The sequence below is a fragment of the Haemaphysalis longicornis genome, unplaced genomic scaffold, assembly GCF_048455015.1.
Source record: "Haemaphysalis longicornis isolate Haplotype H1 unplaced genomic scaffold, Haemaphysalis longicornis Haplotype H1 scaffold_49, whole genome shotgun sequence".
NCBI lineage: Eukaryota > Metazoa > Arthropoda > Arachnida > Ixodida > Ixodidae > Haemaphysalis > Haemaphysalis longicornis.
In genome coordinates this window covers 1,896,864-1,912,894 of record NW_027526384.1, presented here as the reverse complement: position 1 = coordinate 1,912,894, position 16,031 = coordinate 1,896,864, and the positions used below count along the sequence as shown (strand labels likewise).

The 16,031-nt window shown below is 51.3% G+C and overlaps 1 protein-coding gene and 1 long non-coding RNA gene across 2 annotated transcripts in view; both read right to left on the bottom strand.

Annotated features, from left to right (window-relative positions):
* Window positions 1–13,634, bottom strand: part of LOC144137744 (uncharacterized) — an 82,139-nt gene extending 68,505 nt beyond the window's left edge. Inside the window, exon 1 of the long non-coding RNA XR_013315726.1 lies at window positions 13,498–13,634. This is a non-coding gene — a long non-coding RNA (uncharacterized LOC144137744). The remainder of the gene's footprint in view (window positions 1–13,497) is intronic.
* LOC144137743 (uncharacterized) lies at window positions 11,434–12,657 on the bottom strand. Its single transcript, XM_077669682.1, has one exon. It carries the CDS (start codon window positions 12,613–12,615, stop codon window positions 11,434–11,436), a length of 1,182 nt encoding a protein of 393 aa, XP_077525808.1. The 5' UTR covers window positions 12,616–12,657.
* Window positions 13,635–16,031: the final 2,397 nt, after the last annotated feature.

Sequence of the window (16,031 nt, the reverse complement as noted above, 5' to 3'; positions counted from 1 at the left end):
ACACCAGTTCAGAACATGTACGCGAACTTCTGCGCTCGCGAGAACGTTACATTAGCTCTGATAGCCGGCGTTACTGGTTGTTTAACTTGGGTCGACCAGGCGAAAGCCTTCGGCTGAGTTGGGCGCCAGTATGTATACATACTCGGAGTACTAGGTCTTTTCGCATGCGCATGATGCGTTACAGTTTGTGGGGGGCGCCTTGGCGCAATGCCTTCTGGGCTGGAGGGCGTTGCTCGGGGCCCCTCGCCTTGAGACCCCTTCCTTCGCCCTTCTCGCCTGCCGTGCGGTACCGGGCCGCAAGACTTGGAGACGCCGGCGCCCGAGGGATGGCGCGAGTGCACGTGTAGGAGCGGGCGGTGGAGTGAGAGAGGCGCGGGGCGCGCGAGACTCGGACTCGGGACGCAGAGTGTTTTGGTGCTGGTGTCAGCGAGGTGATGTAAGTAAAGAGTTTTTTCACGCAACCGCAGTGCGCCTCATTCCTTGGCATGCCGTAGAGAGCAGGCCCACATCTGGCGCCCGAACGTGGGGCTGATGTCAAGCCCACCCGTGGACATCTGCTCTCTGCGGCTGCCGGGAAGGGGCCCACTGCGGTTTGGGACGGCATTCCATTGTTCCGGGAAGGAAGCGCCATTTTGGCAGTGAGAGACCAGGGCTTTGAGCCGTATAGATGCATGTTTGTAAATTAGTTTTGAGGCCAGTGTTTTAGTTTGCTTAGGTTTTAAGATGGCTGTAGATGGCTGAAGTTTTTCTTGCGTCCTTTTTTTCTGTTTTTTTTGTGGTGACGGCTTAAGTGCTTACATTGCGAGTGTATTTAGCGTTTGTAGGGATATTAGCCGCTTGTGTATTTTGACGTGTCCCTACTATTGTTTTTTTTGTATTTTAATGTGCCTGTAGTTCAGCCCCATTGGTCCTATGTATTGTCTTGACGTTCTTATTTTGCTTCTATTGTAGATTTGTGTGGGGGGTGTGTTTGTCGCGTTGCGTATGTAGTTAGCGTGGCTTGCTCTGTATCTTCGCGTCTACAGTTTGGCGTGGTTGAGCCAGCTTTTTGTTGGGTAGTTCGCTGGCAATGGCTCCTACCACACGGAGAGAGACGGGAGAGAAGGAGGAGCCGCAGGGCTCGGGGGGAGACTCGGTGGCCGCTGCGCAGGAGGCTGCTGATCAGTTGCAGCCCGCAGATCTCGCCTCAATGATGAGGCAGATGACCGGGATGTTCGCGGAGATGACCCGAACGCTCGTTTCGACGCCAGCGGCTCCCACCGCGAGTCATGTAGTGCCAGTATCGAAGCCACGTTTGAATATCGAGGTTCCCTCCTATTCCGGCTACGGAGACGTGAAATCCGTTTACGAATACCTCCAGCAACTGGATTCGTACCAGACTGCGGTAGGCGCATCGGGTGATGACGTGCTGAGGCAAGGCCTGCCCGTGGCACTAGTAGGAAGCGCTGCGCCTTGGAGGCGCTGCCAACCGGCCTTCGAGTCGATGGCAGATTTTAAAGGTGTTGTGCCACCAAATTTGTTGCTTGTGCATTCTTTGTTGCAAACGTTTTATATTTCGTTAGAAAGCATGATACATGCTCTCACATGCACATATTCTGAGTAAAAAATTTATTATCGCACGATTCATGTGAGCAGGATTCGGTTTCCGTTTCTGGGCGCCGATTCAAGCAGTGACGTCACAGTGTTGCGAGAAAGTTCTGCCACGTGTGTCTACCATGCGGCGCTGCGGTACGTTGCGACTTTACTGCGGCGTCTGCTCCCCCACATACGTGCTTCAACACGGAAGTAAACACGCCGACTCGTCACGTCAAGCCGCGACAGCTCCGACACGGATTCTTTGTCGGCATCCTCGGATGCAGACAAATGAAAACCATAGATATGCAAACCATGAAAATGCTAAAAAAGAACGCTAAAGAAAAAAGCTGCCCCTGTCGTGATTCGAACCCGCAACGTTGACCGGGCGTGCGCAACGCGCGAGACCACTGAGCCACCGAACAAACTGTTCCCACATGCGATATAGCCGGTGTACTAGATGGAGGCCCATCCTTGGAGTCGTACGTCGGTGTTTACTAGCTAGTTTACAGAATTCCTGACTTGTAAGCTCAAATTTCTTAAATAACGCTTGCGCAGCAAGGTTCCGCGAAGCCCCTGCAACAGCTTATCGGCAGCAACTCTGCTCTTTTGCGAAAGCGCTCGCAAAAAGTGTGCCCGGCTGCGACTGGGATTTTGCACTGAAGGGATAGTGCTTGCCGTACCTTGGTTTTACGTTTTACGATAAAAGCCTTTGCCGATACTGATCTCTTATTACCCAAATACCCTACGTAACTCTTCTTCTGCACGAAACTGACCTTATATTTTCTACAGGCGAGCCGATCGAACACGCATTCCGGGGTAGCGGCGTCGCCGAAGAGCACGGCCGAAGCGTCGAACGCCAAAAGACGGATCGCATTAGCGCTAGTGTTGAGTTTTATGGGCTTCATGGAACATACTGAGTTTATTACACTCCAGAAACTAACAAAATAGAGCCGCGTTCATTGCGGCACGAATGTTGTCGGGGCGCAGTTTTCGCTTCTCGGTCGATTCCCGACGACGCGCCGGGCGACCAGTCAGGAGGCCGGTTTCGTTGGCGCCTTCGGTCGGCGAGTCAGTCACGCTACGGCGACTTTCCATCGGCCGACGTGTTTGTGTCGCCGTCGGCGTAGTGTGACAACGCGGTCTGGCAATTCGGCAGTTGGCCGATGGTTTGGCGCTCGTCGGCGTCGCGTCGTCGTCGCCGTCGTGTCGGCATAGTGTGTCTGATACGACCAAGCGACCAAACAAACTGTGGTAACTGGTGTTCAGGTTGACGTTTGACGTCGCTCGAGTCGCTAACGTTGTATGACGTCACACACTTTGTTAGGCTGGCAATTCACTGACGTCATAGTTAGTGGCGCTAGCGATGGGTCCCGATTTCCAGAAGAGCATTTAGGTAATTTTTAGAAGCGAATTAAAATGTATATTAAGCGCTTGCTGTACCCAGCACTTCGTGTTGAGGGTCGTTGCATGCAGAGGAAGCCTACAGCAGGCTTTTTACAGAGTTAAAATTTGGTGGCACAACACCTTTCATTAGGACCGCTTCCGCGCTGAATTCCTGCCACCCGATTACGAACACCGTATGAGGGACGAGCTTGCCCTTCGCACGCAGCACCCTGAGGAGCGTCTCCTCGAGTACGTGCGGGTTATGCAGGAGCTGTACGAACGGGCAGACCCCGAGGCAGCCGACGCGGTCAAGGTAGCGCGCGTGTGCACGCAATGCCAACCGCGTTTCAGACCGTACCTGCGGGGCCGGAGTTTTCGCAACTTGGAGGCCCTCGCACAAGAAGCGCGCGTAGTTCAGGCGGACTTACTCGCCGAGCTTCGCTACAGATTGCCGCCGAGACCCGAGGAATCGCTCGAACCGGGTTGCGCCTGGTCGGGAGGGGGAGACGACAACTCCGCGGTCGGAAGTAACGCAGGCGACGGAAGAGGGAGGCAGGACGAAACGACCCGTTTGTGCTGGTTTTGTCACAAGCCTGGCCTTTTCTCCCGTCAATGCGCCGAGAAAATGTGTAGCACGCAGGGAAACTCGGATCGCCGGCGGCGGTTGTTGTTGTTGAACACGTTTGCGGTGAAGGGCGGTAGCTTGTCGTCGCCGGCGGGAAGCGAGAAGGGGGGGGGGGCAAGCACAGGGGGTGCGAGGAAGCCCCCAGAGAACCCTGGCGCTGGCGCCGACGGGCAACTGGCCCCCTCCGCATGCAGAGTGCATGGAGACCCCTCTTCGTCTGCGCCGTTCATGCGAGTGCAATTGGTCGGTCGCGAACTGTTTGCACTCGTCGACACAGGCTCGACGGTGTCTCTAATAGGAGACGAAAGGTTTGAGGCCTGCCGGAGAAGGAGAGTCCTGGTTAGGCCCGCCGAGACACCCTTGAGCTTAGCAGCGGGTTCGGCAAAAGCAGAGGGAGCTGTGAGACTCACGCTCGGTTTTGATGGCAGAAAGCGCAGACAGCGTTTTGTTTGCTTGCCTGGTTTGTCTGTTCCGGTCATACTGGGCAGAGATTTCCTCTCGAGGGAGGGTGTTGTGCTCGACATCGGGAGGAACGGCTATCAGTACGGGCAGCAACTCCCTTTCTTTCCTTTCGCGAACGCGCCGATGCACGGTTTGCAACCGCACGGGGCAAATAAACTCTACTGTGCTGCGGAAGGCCAGGGAGAGGCGTTAGGAAAGATGAGCACTGACGTAGAAGCAGTCGTCGAATCTTTTAAAGCAAAGCTTTTTACCTCTACCCCCCAAGGATTCTTTCGCGACCGTTGGTGTACGAGAAAACTCCAGCGAACAAATAAAAGAATTTTCTGGCACCGCCGGGAATCGAACCTGGAACAAATAGACTAACAAAGCGCGATCACGTTGTCTTACCGATTTAGCTACGAGCCCACGCGAAGACTGGGAAGAAAGGTGGTGTACTCACCAAGCACATCTACGGGTTTACCCCCTGCGTTCTCGCTGAATGCCACGTGAAAGCGTCACGCGACCACTCACGCCCGTCTAGCGGCCCTGTGTGCACCTTGCTCATGTGCAGAGAGTTACAAAAATTAAAGGAAGCTCACACCAATGCATGGCATCGCACTTCTAGAACGCCAATGTGCTAAAGCCTGTGGCCTCCAGTGTTCACGCAAACAATCACAGCTCCTTGTCGTCCGCCCTCACGCCAAACCAAGGAATACATTTAAATACTCCTTGATGGCCAGGTCATCACTGCAAGCCCCAGCATCAAGGTCCTGGCCCTACATCTCGAGGCTAACACCAAGAGTGACGTCTCCTTGCAGCGCCTCAAAAACAGGAATAATCGAATCATACACATGATCAGGTGAGTTTCCACCAAGAAGCGAGGCCTGAAGGAATCCGATACCTTTCGATTAATTGAAGCTTTTGTCTTCTCGAGAGTTACTTACGTCAACCCCCGGTCTTCTTCTCGACAAGGAAGACATAGAGATGCTTTATATAATGATTAGAAAGGCGGTCGAGCAGGCCATTGGTGTTCTCATGAGTGCGTGCACACAGATGCTGCTTAGAACGGGGCTCCACAACACGGTGGAAGAGCTGATAGAAGACCATCTTTCTAACCAGAAGGTCCGACTCAGAACTGCGATGGGTAACTGCATGCTTCACCAGATTGGCTGGGCAGCCCAGAATGTCACTCCGCTTGACGTACTCCCAGACTCGTGACGACTAAAACTAAAGATAATCCCTTTGCTTAGAAATATGAACCCCTCACATGACGAGGGTCACCGAAAAGCACGGGCTCAAGCGCTAAACACCACCGTCGGTGGGGATCATGCGGTTATCTACACAGACGCCTCCAAACATCGAGGGCAGCAATACGCCATCAACGTGGCTACCTCCAGAACCAACCTCCTTGCGTGTACCTCGCTTAGGACCCAAGAAATGACGGCAGCAGAAGAGGCAGCCATCACCTTGGCTCTCACTCAACCAGGGGTTCGGAGGGTAGTCATCGATTCCCAGCAAGCCTACTGGAATTGCCAGTAGGGTTGGGTGTCCTTACCTGCACTGCACGTGCTAAAAAACCACTCCCCAAACGGCTCCATTCAACTCATCTGGACGCCCCCTTATGCTTCAATGGAGGGCAACAAATACGCCCACCCAACAAGCCTGCGCTTTTACTTCCCGTGCTATGGAGCTGCACGAGGACAGTCACCCGCTTGTCACATTCAGGGAGATAACCCAGCATTATCGCCTTATGAGCAAGACCGTACCTTCGCCTTACCCTGACCTTTCCAGAGAACAACAAACTACCCTACGGCTGATACAATCCGGGCTCCTTTTCCCAGCCCACGCGTCTTCACTTAATGTATCCGAATCGCCATGACGCTGAATGTCAATTTTGCTCAGAAGTAGGAACACTCCGCCCCCTAATCGGGGTGTGCGTCTTTAGCCCTGAGCGCCCTCCTCTCTTTCCGTCAACTACCCAACAAGAGCAATGGGAGATGCTGCTGTCCAGGCCCTGTCTACCTACCCAGCTTCAGCGGGTGGACAGAACACAGGCCGCGCGGACTGCATATGGGCCCTACAGAAGAAGAAATCACTCCCCAGGGCTGCACTCTGGGCCGTTCAGAAATCTGAACAGAAGTATTTCTTCCTCCTCCCCTTACTTCTCTGCCGCAAATCTCGTCGCCTCCGTCCGCGGCGCCGAGACGGAAAAGACAGATCGTCTAACACCGGGTTGGAGCTTACTTTAATTTTATAAAAAGTTTCCACTTTTGTGCTACACCAATACAACTCAACCAAACACCGTTCATGCCTCATTCATTGATTTAACATTAACAAGAATATTTCTTTGAAGTAATAAATGGTGTGGTTAAGTGCATATAACTTCTCTTTGGTTTTTCTATTTGTAGAGCGATGTGAGTGAATTTAAGTGACGTCGCATGGGTAATCGTTATGGGTGCCGTTTACAGCTTTGCTTTCCAACCACATTCACGGGGTGGTTTGGCGCATTTTTTTAAAATGGACTTCAACACAACACAAAAGTAATCGATAAAATCCCAACACAAACAAGTCAGGTATCAACGACACCCATATCGTTGTGGCGGTCTTATTTCGCGACCGTAATGCGTCACATAACCACCCGGCCTCTGTTTATTCAATGGAATGGCCGGCGTTAGATTCAACGTAGAAGGCTCTGACGAGGCGTTGCCTTTTTCGGATTTCCCTTTAGCGTTGGGAGTGGTAGGCAAGACATAAGAAGGGTCATGCCCGCTGGTTCGCTCGCTGTACCTAACCAATGCCCGTCTGTTTCTCTCTAGCTCCACACCGTCATCGGTCTGCACCCGATTAGACCGAGGCCTCAGGCACGACCGCTGGATGAGAGCGCACGCAAGGTCCTCAGGGCTGAACTCAACACCGCTGCCGGCGTTTTGCAGCCTTTTATCCACACCCTGTTTCCTGGTGCGAGGGGTGGTCAGTGGGTAACCGCATGGTGATACTTTAAAGGTGAAACCATGGCGACATTTATTAACAACTCTTTTGCCGTTAAACCGTATTTCCGTTTCTTTCGTCGCTTTAGTTCTTTTGTGTTTCGTGGTAAATCGCTTCGACACGCTTTCTTTCTTGTATACAAGCAGCCTTACGATCAGGCGCCACGCGGGACGAAGTATTGTGACGAATAAAGGACGACGCAGTTGTCTTGAAGGAGAAACAAGTTTATTGGAGCGAACTTGTGCTCCCCTAACAACTCAAAAGAATACAGAGGCGGCGAAGCAGCGGTCAACAAAGTGACTAGCACAGGCGAGTGTCGTCGAATGAATGCCGCGGGTGTCTGCTCTGTAGGCTTTTATCTTTCGAAGCAAGTGTTTCTGGAAACGTCGATTCACATCCAGAACATTGTAGATCACAGAAGATTATTCTGGGCTAGTGGCGTTAGGGCGAAACAGTCTGCTTATCTGAATGTGATAGCCCGTGCGGCATAAAAGTAAAGAATGTAAGACGAGCTTCGTTTGGAACGCAGATAACACAGCCGGGCGTGGCCCGGTAGTAAAAATAAACAATAAATAATCAAATCCATACATGGTTCGCGGCATCACCCCCCCTCTAAAAGTGCATCGACCCGATACTTAAATAAAACACAGTCCGAACGAACAACAAAAAAAGTTCGTCATCCTGCATAGTAAGGTTTCAAGCGAACTACGTGGACGACTTCGGGCTGCGTGCGTCGTCGTGATGTTCCGGAATCACCATCGGGGATCACCTCGTAGGTAAGTTGGCCGACACGTCGTAGAATCTGGTACGGTCCGAAATACCGTCGCAGAAGCTTCTCACTTAGTCCGCGTCGACGGATGGGAGTCCAAACCCACACACGATCCCCAGGGTGGTACTCGGCTTCTCGGCGTCGGAGGTTGTACCTCCCGGAATCCACCAGCTGCTGGTCCGTTGTACGAACTCGAGCCAGCTGGCGGGCCTCCTCCGCACGCTGAAAGTAGCCTTGGACGTTGGCGTTGATGTCGTCGTCTTCTACGTGCGGAAGCATGGCGTCGAGCATCGTAGTCGGCCGTCGTCTGTAGACAAGCTCGAACGGCGTCATCTGCGTAGTTTCCTGGATAGCCGTGTTGTACGAAAAGGTGACGTACGGTACATTTTGTCCCAAGTCTTATGTTCAACGTCGACGTACATTGATCGACACCATATCCGCGATTGTCTTGTTCAGGCGTTCCGTTAGTCCGTTCGTTTGGGGGTGGTACGCCGTCGTTCTTCGGTGGTCCGTGTTGCTGTAGCGTAATATCTCTTGCATCAGCTCCGCAGTAAAGGCCCTTCCGCGGTCCGTGATTAGGACTTCCGGGGCTCCATGTCGCAGCACAACTTGGCTTATGAAGAACTTTGCGACTTCTTGTGCAGTCCCCATCGGAAGTGCGGCGGTCTCTGCGTAGGGCGTCATGTAGTCTGTCGCTACAACAATCCACTTGTTCTCGGGTCATGATGTAGGGAACGGGCCCAGAAGGTCCATTCCAATCTGTTGGAAGGGCCTAGATGGGACGCCGATCGGTTGCAGAAGTCCGGCGGGTCTCGTCGGTGGCGGTTTTCGTCGCTGGCAGTCACGGAAGCTCCGGACGTAGTGGATAGCGTCGAATGCAAGGCGGGGCCAGTAGTACTTCGCGTTGATTTTCCCAATTGTGCGAGCTGTGCCGAGATCTTTATATCTTGCTTCGTGGCCGAGATGTCCGGAAGACGGGTCATCGTGGCACGCTTCCAAAATTTCGTCACGAAGATCTGCCGGGATCACAAGAAGATAATTTGCTCTCGTTCCGGGGCTGAAATTCTTCTTCACGATGACGGAGTTTTTCAGGCTGAATGCAGGTAAGTTGCGTTTGAAGGCCCTGGGCACGGCGATGTTGCATCCTTGGAGGTAGTCGATCATGACGCGTAGATCGGGGTCGGCACGCTGCTGGGCGGCCAGGTCGCTCTCAGTCACGACTCCGAAGAATGCGATGTCTTCATCGGAGTCTTGTGGTGGTGGGTGGACGAAGGCACGGGACAGGCAGTCGGCGTCGGAGTGTTTCCTCCCGGATTTATAGACTACTGTAACGTCGAATTCTTGCAGGCGCAAGCTCCATCTACCAAGACGGCCAGAGGGGTCTTCAAATTGGCGAGCCAACACAGCGCATGGTGGTCTGTTACAACCGTGAATGGTCTTCCATACACGTATGGGCGAAATTTTGAAATGGCCCATATAATAGCGAGGCACTCTTTCTCAGAGCCTGAGTAGTTTCTTTCTTCCTTGGACAGACCTACGGCTGGCATAGGCGATTACTTTCTCGCACCCGCTTTGCTTTTGCACGAGGACGGCACCCACGCCTATATCACTGGCGTCCGTGTGCATTTCCGTTTCGGCATTCTCGTCGAAATGCGCGAGCACAGGCGGGCTTTGCAGGCATTGTTGTAGCTCGCAGAAGGCTGTTTCTTGGGCATTTTCCCAGCTGAAAGGGGTGCTATCTTTCGTCAAGCGGGTGAGTGGCTCTGAAATGCGGGTGAAGTTTGCGAAAAAGCGCCTGTAGTAGGCGCATAGTCCGAGAAATCTCCGCACGCCCTTCTTATCTTTCGGTCTTGGGAAGTTTGCTATGGCGGACGTTTTCGTCGGATCTCGCCGGACTCCCGCGGCGTTAACGACATGGCCCAAAAACTTGAGTTTCTTGTACGCGAAGCGGCCCTTTTCAGGCTTCCGCGTTAACCCCGACGTACGGATGGCCTCGAGTACAGGCTGCAACCTTGCAAGGTGTTCGTCGAAAGTCCGGGAGAATATCACAACGTCGCCGAGGTATACGAGGCAGGTGTGCCACTTCAGGCCAGCTAGAACAGTATCCATGACTCTTTGGAACGTTGCTGGTGCCGTGCATAGCCCAAAATGCATCACCTTGAACTCGTATAGGCCGTGCGGGGTTATGAATGCAGTCTTCTCTCGATCTCTCTCGTCCACTTCAATTTGCCAGTAGCCTGTCTTCAGATCCATCGATGAGAAGTACTTCGCGTGGCAGAGGTGGTCGAGGGCGTCGTCGATTCGTGGCAGGGGGTACACGTCCTTTTTGGTGATCTTGTTCAATCACCGGTAGTCAACGCAGTACCTCAGTGTGCCGTCTTTATTCTTCACGAGTACGACCGGCGCCGCCCACGGACTTTTCCATGGCTATATAATGTCGTCGTTGAGCATTTCATCGACTTGAGTCCGGATGGCTTCGCGCTCGTGTGAAGAGACGCGGTATGGTGACTGTCGGGTAGGTCGGGGTCCATCCTCGGTTATTATCCGGCGCTTCGTCAGAGGTGTCTGGCGTAACTTGGAGTTCGACGAAAAACACCCGCTGTAGCGACGCAGCAAAGCCAATAACTTGTTCTTTTCTTTTTGCGGTAGCGCCGGATTCACGTCGAAGGGATGCGGAAGCTTGAAAGTATCGTCGGGTGCGTGTTCAAAGTCGGCTACTGCGGTCACGTCACTTGCTTGTTGCGCTTCTTCGAGGAACGCAATTGAAGCGCCCTTGTTTAAATGCTGGTACTCCTCAGTGAAATCGGTCACCAAAACGTTGGATTTGCGCTGCTTAAACCGCGCAATGCCTCTTGCGACAGACACACCGCGATCGAGAAGCAACCTTTAATCACTCTCCACGATGGCATCGACGTCGGGAGCAGCACTTTCACAGTAGACGGTGACCATCAAGCTTGCGCGGGGTGGCAGGGTGACGTAGTCATCGGCGATCCTTACAGCTGCACGGTGTGCGGGGTTCGATTCCGGCGTCATGGAGTGATCGGAGGAAAAAGTTATCGACTTCGCCTGCAGATCGATTATTGCGGTGTTGTCTGTTAGAAAGTCCATTCCGAGAATTACGTCGCGAGAGCAGTTAGGCAAAATCACGAACGCCGATGGGTACGTCGTGCCGTCTATGGTGACGCGCGATGTGCACGTTCCACTTGGCGTCACGAGGTGTCCTCCTGCTGTGCGTATATGTGGATCGTCCCATCTTGTCGTAACTTTCTTTGCTTAGACGCGAATGACACGCTCATTATCGAGTAGTCGGCTCCTGTGTCGATGAGGGCGACTACGTCAAAGCCGTCGATGGACAACTCGACGTCGGACGCCGCCTTCCTCGAGTTCCGGGTGCGTCGGGGCGTCGCGTCTCGGCTTGTGCGTGTTCACGGTCGGGCACTGTGCGTCGTTGTTGTCTTCTCAGCGGCAGTCTCGGTCATGTCGGGTACGAGTCGCGCAGTGTAGCTGTCGTGTTCGGGAGTCTCGTCAGGGTTAGGTCGGGTCGTCGGGATGAGGGCATGTCGTGAAAGGGTGTCTTCGGCGCGTCCTTGCGTCGTTGGAGGGTTTCCAGTTTTTCGCCGTAGAGCAACTTCACCTCCAGAAGTTGCTTCCTTTAGTTTCCCCAGCGTGGGCTGGGGGACCTTCCACGTGAGAACTCAGCATTGCTACGGCGGTTCGGCGACTCGTATGGGTAGGGCGACGGCGAACGGCTGAAACGGGCTGGTCGACGGCTGGTGTTGGACAGGTACTCTTCGATCTCCGATGGGCGCTTGCCAGTTCGGGGGCGGGGTTCGTCGACGGAGAACCCTCGCAAACCGAGCCTCCTGTTGGGGCAGCGACGGTAGATGTGGTCGGCCTCTCCGCAGTGGTAGCACAGCGGACGATTGTCGGACGTTCGCCACACGTCGGTCTTCCTTGGGGCGGGGGGTTGCGCTGCAGGTGGTCGCGCTGGCGAGAGGGGACGACGGTACGGAGCCTCGTGACGACAGGGTGCAGGTGGGCGAGGGCGATGGACAGCAGCCGCGTAGGTCATGGTTTGCGGCTCGCGAGGTGCTACTGGCGTCGTTGAAGTTCCCAGCGCTTGCTGCACTTCTTCTCTAAGGACGTCGGTAAGAAAAGCGACTTGTGGTTGCGACGGCGTTGGGAGCAGTTTCCGCAGCTCCTTCCTCACTATTTCTCGGATAGTCTCCCGTAGGCTATCTTCAGGAATGTGCACGTTGTCGACGCAATTCGCATTGGCCATGCCAACATAGTTCCGGTCGTACTGGTTAGCACGCATTTCGAGGGCTTTCTCAATGGTGCTGGCTTCGGTCACGAATTCGGCGACTGTCTTTAGCCGATTTCGGACAAGTCCAGCAAACAGTTCCTCCTTCACACCGCGCATTAAGAAGCGCAACTTCTTTTCTTCCGTCATTTCGGGGTCCGCGCGGCGAAATAGCTGCTTCATCTCCTCAACTAAGATCACGACCCCTTCGTTGGGGTGTTGCGTGCACGTTTCAAACAAAAGGGCGGCTCGTTCTTTCTGCACAACGGTAGCGAATGTTTCGAGGAACTCGCACTTAAAGAGAGTCCAGTTGGTTAGGGAGCTTTCATGGTTCTCAAACCACGTTCGGGCCGTATCTTCTAAATAGAAGAAAACGTGGCGGAAAGTTTCTTCGTCATCCCACCTGTTAAAGATGCGGACGCGCTCCACTTTCTCCAACCAGTCCTCAGGGTCTTCTCCGGGGGACCCGCGGAACGATGGCGGTTCTCGGGGCTGCTGCAGGATGATTGGTGACGTTGTTTCTTGCACCATGGTGTTGATTGCAGCGTTCCTTCTCTTGGGCCCTTCTGGCAGAAGGCCGAACTCGGGTAGCAATCCTTGCAGTCGGCGGCTTTCTCTGGTTGGACTGGCTTGGCGGCTTCCAGATGTCGTAGAGAGCATAAAGGCTTAGTACCCCGCACCTCTACCAGATGTCACGAATCAAGGACGACGCAGTTGTCTTGAAGGAGAAACAAGTTTATTGGTGCGAACTTGTGCTACCCTAACAACTCAAAAGAATACAGAGGCGGCGAAGCAGCGGTCAACAAAGTGACTAGCACAGGCGAGTGTCGTCGAATGAATGCCGCGGGTGTCTGCTCTGCAGGCTTTTATCTTTCGGCGCAAGTGTTTCTGGAAACGTCGATTCACATCCAGAACATTGTAGATCACCGAAGATTATTGTGGGCTAGTGGCGTTAGGGCGAAACAGTCTGCTTATCTGAATGTGATAGCCCGTGCGGTATAAAAGTAAAGAATGTAAGACGCGCTTCGTTTGGAACGCAGATAACACCGCCGGGCGTGGCCCGGCAGTAAAAACAAACAATAAATAATCAAACGAATACATGGTTCGCGGCAGTATTCAGGAGAACTTCTAGTTTTCCAATTCATAATTTTGTGAATTTTTTGCAGCGGGCACATTTGCTGCTCGAAGATCCTGATCCTTGTCAACGCCAGAGGGGTATGTTCCATGACAAAAGAAATCACGATTGACAATAACTTTTCTTCTACCGCATGTAACGTTCAGAGGTACACTGTGCTCTTGTGAGGACCCTTATTCAAAAACCGTCTGATCACTCTTGAATGTTTATTTTACACTTTACTCATTAATGCATCCGCATTGAAAAAATTACGCGAAAAGCAAACGGTATTCACTTACCGGGGTTAAGCAGCCACGGTGTTGGGTCCAATCTCCATCGAACGACACGATATGCTCATTGCCATTAGGTCCGTAGCCCACACGTGTTGTTATTTTTCCACTTTTGTTTCGCCAGTTCGTGAAACCAATAATCCACATTTCCCTGAAGGAATTTACGAATGTTGTAAATGTAAAATGGTATATATCATCATCATCATCATCATCATCATCATCATCATCATCACCAGCCTATCTACGCCCACTGCAGGGCAAAGGCCTCCCCCATTATTCTCCAATTACCTCGGTCCTGTGCCAACTGTGACCAATTTATCCCCGCAAACTTCTTGATCTCATCTGCCCATCTAACTTTCTGCCCCCCCCCTGCAACGCTTGCCTTCTCTAGGGATCCACTCTGTTATCTTTAATGACCAGCGGTTATCTTGCCTTCGCATTACATGCCCTGCCCACGTCCATTTCTTCTTCTTAATTTCTACTAATATGTCTTTAACACCAGTTTGCTCCCTGACCCACTCCGCTCTCTTCTTGTCCCTTAATGTTACACCTATCATTTTCAGCTCCATTGCCCGCTGAGTCATTCTCAATTTAATTTGAACCCTCTTAGTGAGCCTCTAAGTTTCTGCCCCGTAGGTGAGTACTGGTAAGATGCACTTTCTTCTTCAGCGACAATGGTAGTGTGCTATTCATTATCTGAGAATGTCTGCCATATGCACCCCACCCCATTCTGATCCTTCTAATTATCTCTGCCTCATGGTTTGGATCTGGGGTCACAACTTGGCGTAAGTAGATATATTCGCTTACCACTTCCACTGCCTCGCCACCTATCTGAAACCGCTGTGCTGTCCCTAGGTTATTCATCATTACTTTAGTTTTCTGCATATTAATTTTCAGGCCCACGGTTCTACTCTGTTCGCCCAGTGCGGAAAGCATGCTTTGCAATTCGTCGCCCGAGTTACTTAGCAAGGCAACGTCATCAGCAAATCTGAGGTTACTGAGGTATTCTCCATTAACCCTTACTCCCACCTGTTCCCAATCCAATGTTCTGAATACTTCTTGTAAACATGCTGTGAATAACATTGGAGAGATTGTGTCTCCTTGTCTGACACCCTTCCTTATAGGTATTTTACTGCTCTCCCTATGGAGGATGATGGTAGCTGTAGACCCATTGTAGATATCCTCTAGTATTCTTACATAATGCTCATCTACCCCCTGGTTCCGTAATGCCTGAATGACTGCTAGGGTTTCGACCGAATCAAATGCTTTCTCATAATCTATGAAGGCTATATATAGGGGTTCAGTATACTCATCGCACTTCTCTATCACCTGATTGATCGTGTGAATATGGTCCATTGTTGAATAACCTTTACGGAACCCTGCTTGTTCTTTAGGTTGACTGAAATCTAAGGTCGCAGAAATTCGGTTAGCGATTACCTTAGTAAATACCTTGTAGACGACTGACAGTAAGCTGATCGGCCTCTAATTTTTCAAGTCCTTCATGTCGCCTTTCTTATGGATTAGGATGATGTTCGCGTTCTTCCAAGATTCCAGTACCATTGCGGTCATTAGGCATTGCGTATACAGGTTTGCCAGTTTTCCAAGTACAATTTCTCCGCCATCCTTCAAGAGGTCTGCTGTTATCTGATCCTCACCAGGTGCTTTGCCCCCTTTCATTTCTTTCAAAGCCTTCCTTACTTCTTCGGTCGTTACTGGTGGGATGTCTATCTCCTCTGAACTACTGTCTCGTTCGGCATTATTCTGGATGTCCCGGCTACTGTACAGGTCCCTGTAGAACTCCTCGGCCACTGTGACTATTTTATCCCTATTTGTGATGACATTGCCTTGCTTATCTTTAAGTGCATACATCTGATTTTTCCCCGCGCCAAGACGCCTCTTCACTGCTTTCAGGCTACCTTCGTTCTTTACAGCGTATTCGATTCTCTCCATATTATACTTCCGTACGTCAGCTGTCTTGCGCTTATTGATTAACTTCGAGAGCTCCGCTAGTTCTATTCTGTCAGCTGCGGTAGAGATTGTCATGGTTTGCCGTTTCCTGATTAGATATTTCGTCTCCTGTGAAAGTTTACCAGTTGCCCCCGACTTCTACTGCACACTCCGTGATAATGCGTGTAAGGTTGTATATATATATATATATATATATATATATATATATATATATATATATATATATATATATATATATATATATATATATATATATATATATATATATATACACCAAAATTGTTTCGACCACGGTAAAAAAGAGAACAGATTTAATAACGTTTCGGCCGAGGGACCGGCCTTCGTCAGATACTCGGCCGAAACGTTATTAAATCTGTTCTCTTTTTTTACCGTGGTCGAAACAATTTTTGTGTATATTCTACCGGCGTCCAGGAAAACTTTGTTCCTGTATATATATATATATATATATATATATATATTTATATATATATATATATATATATATATATATATATATATATATATATATATATATATATATATATATATATATATATATGCAATAGAATATAATC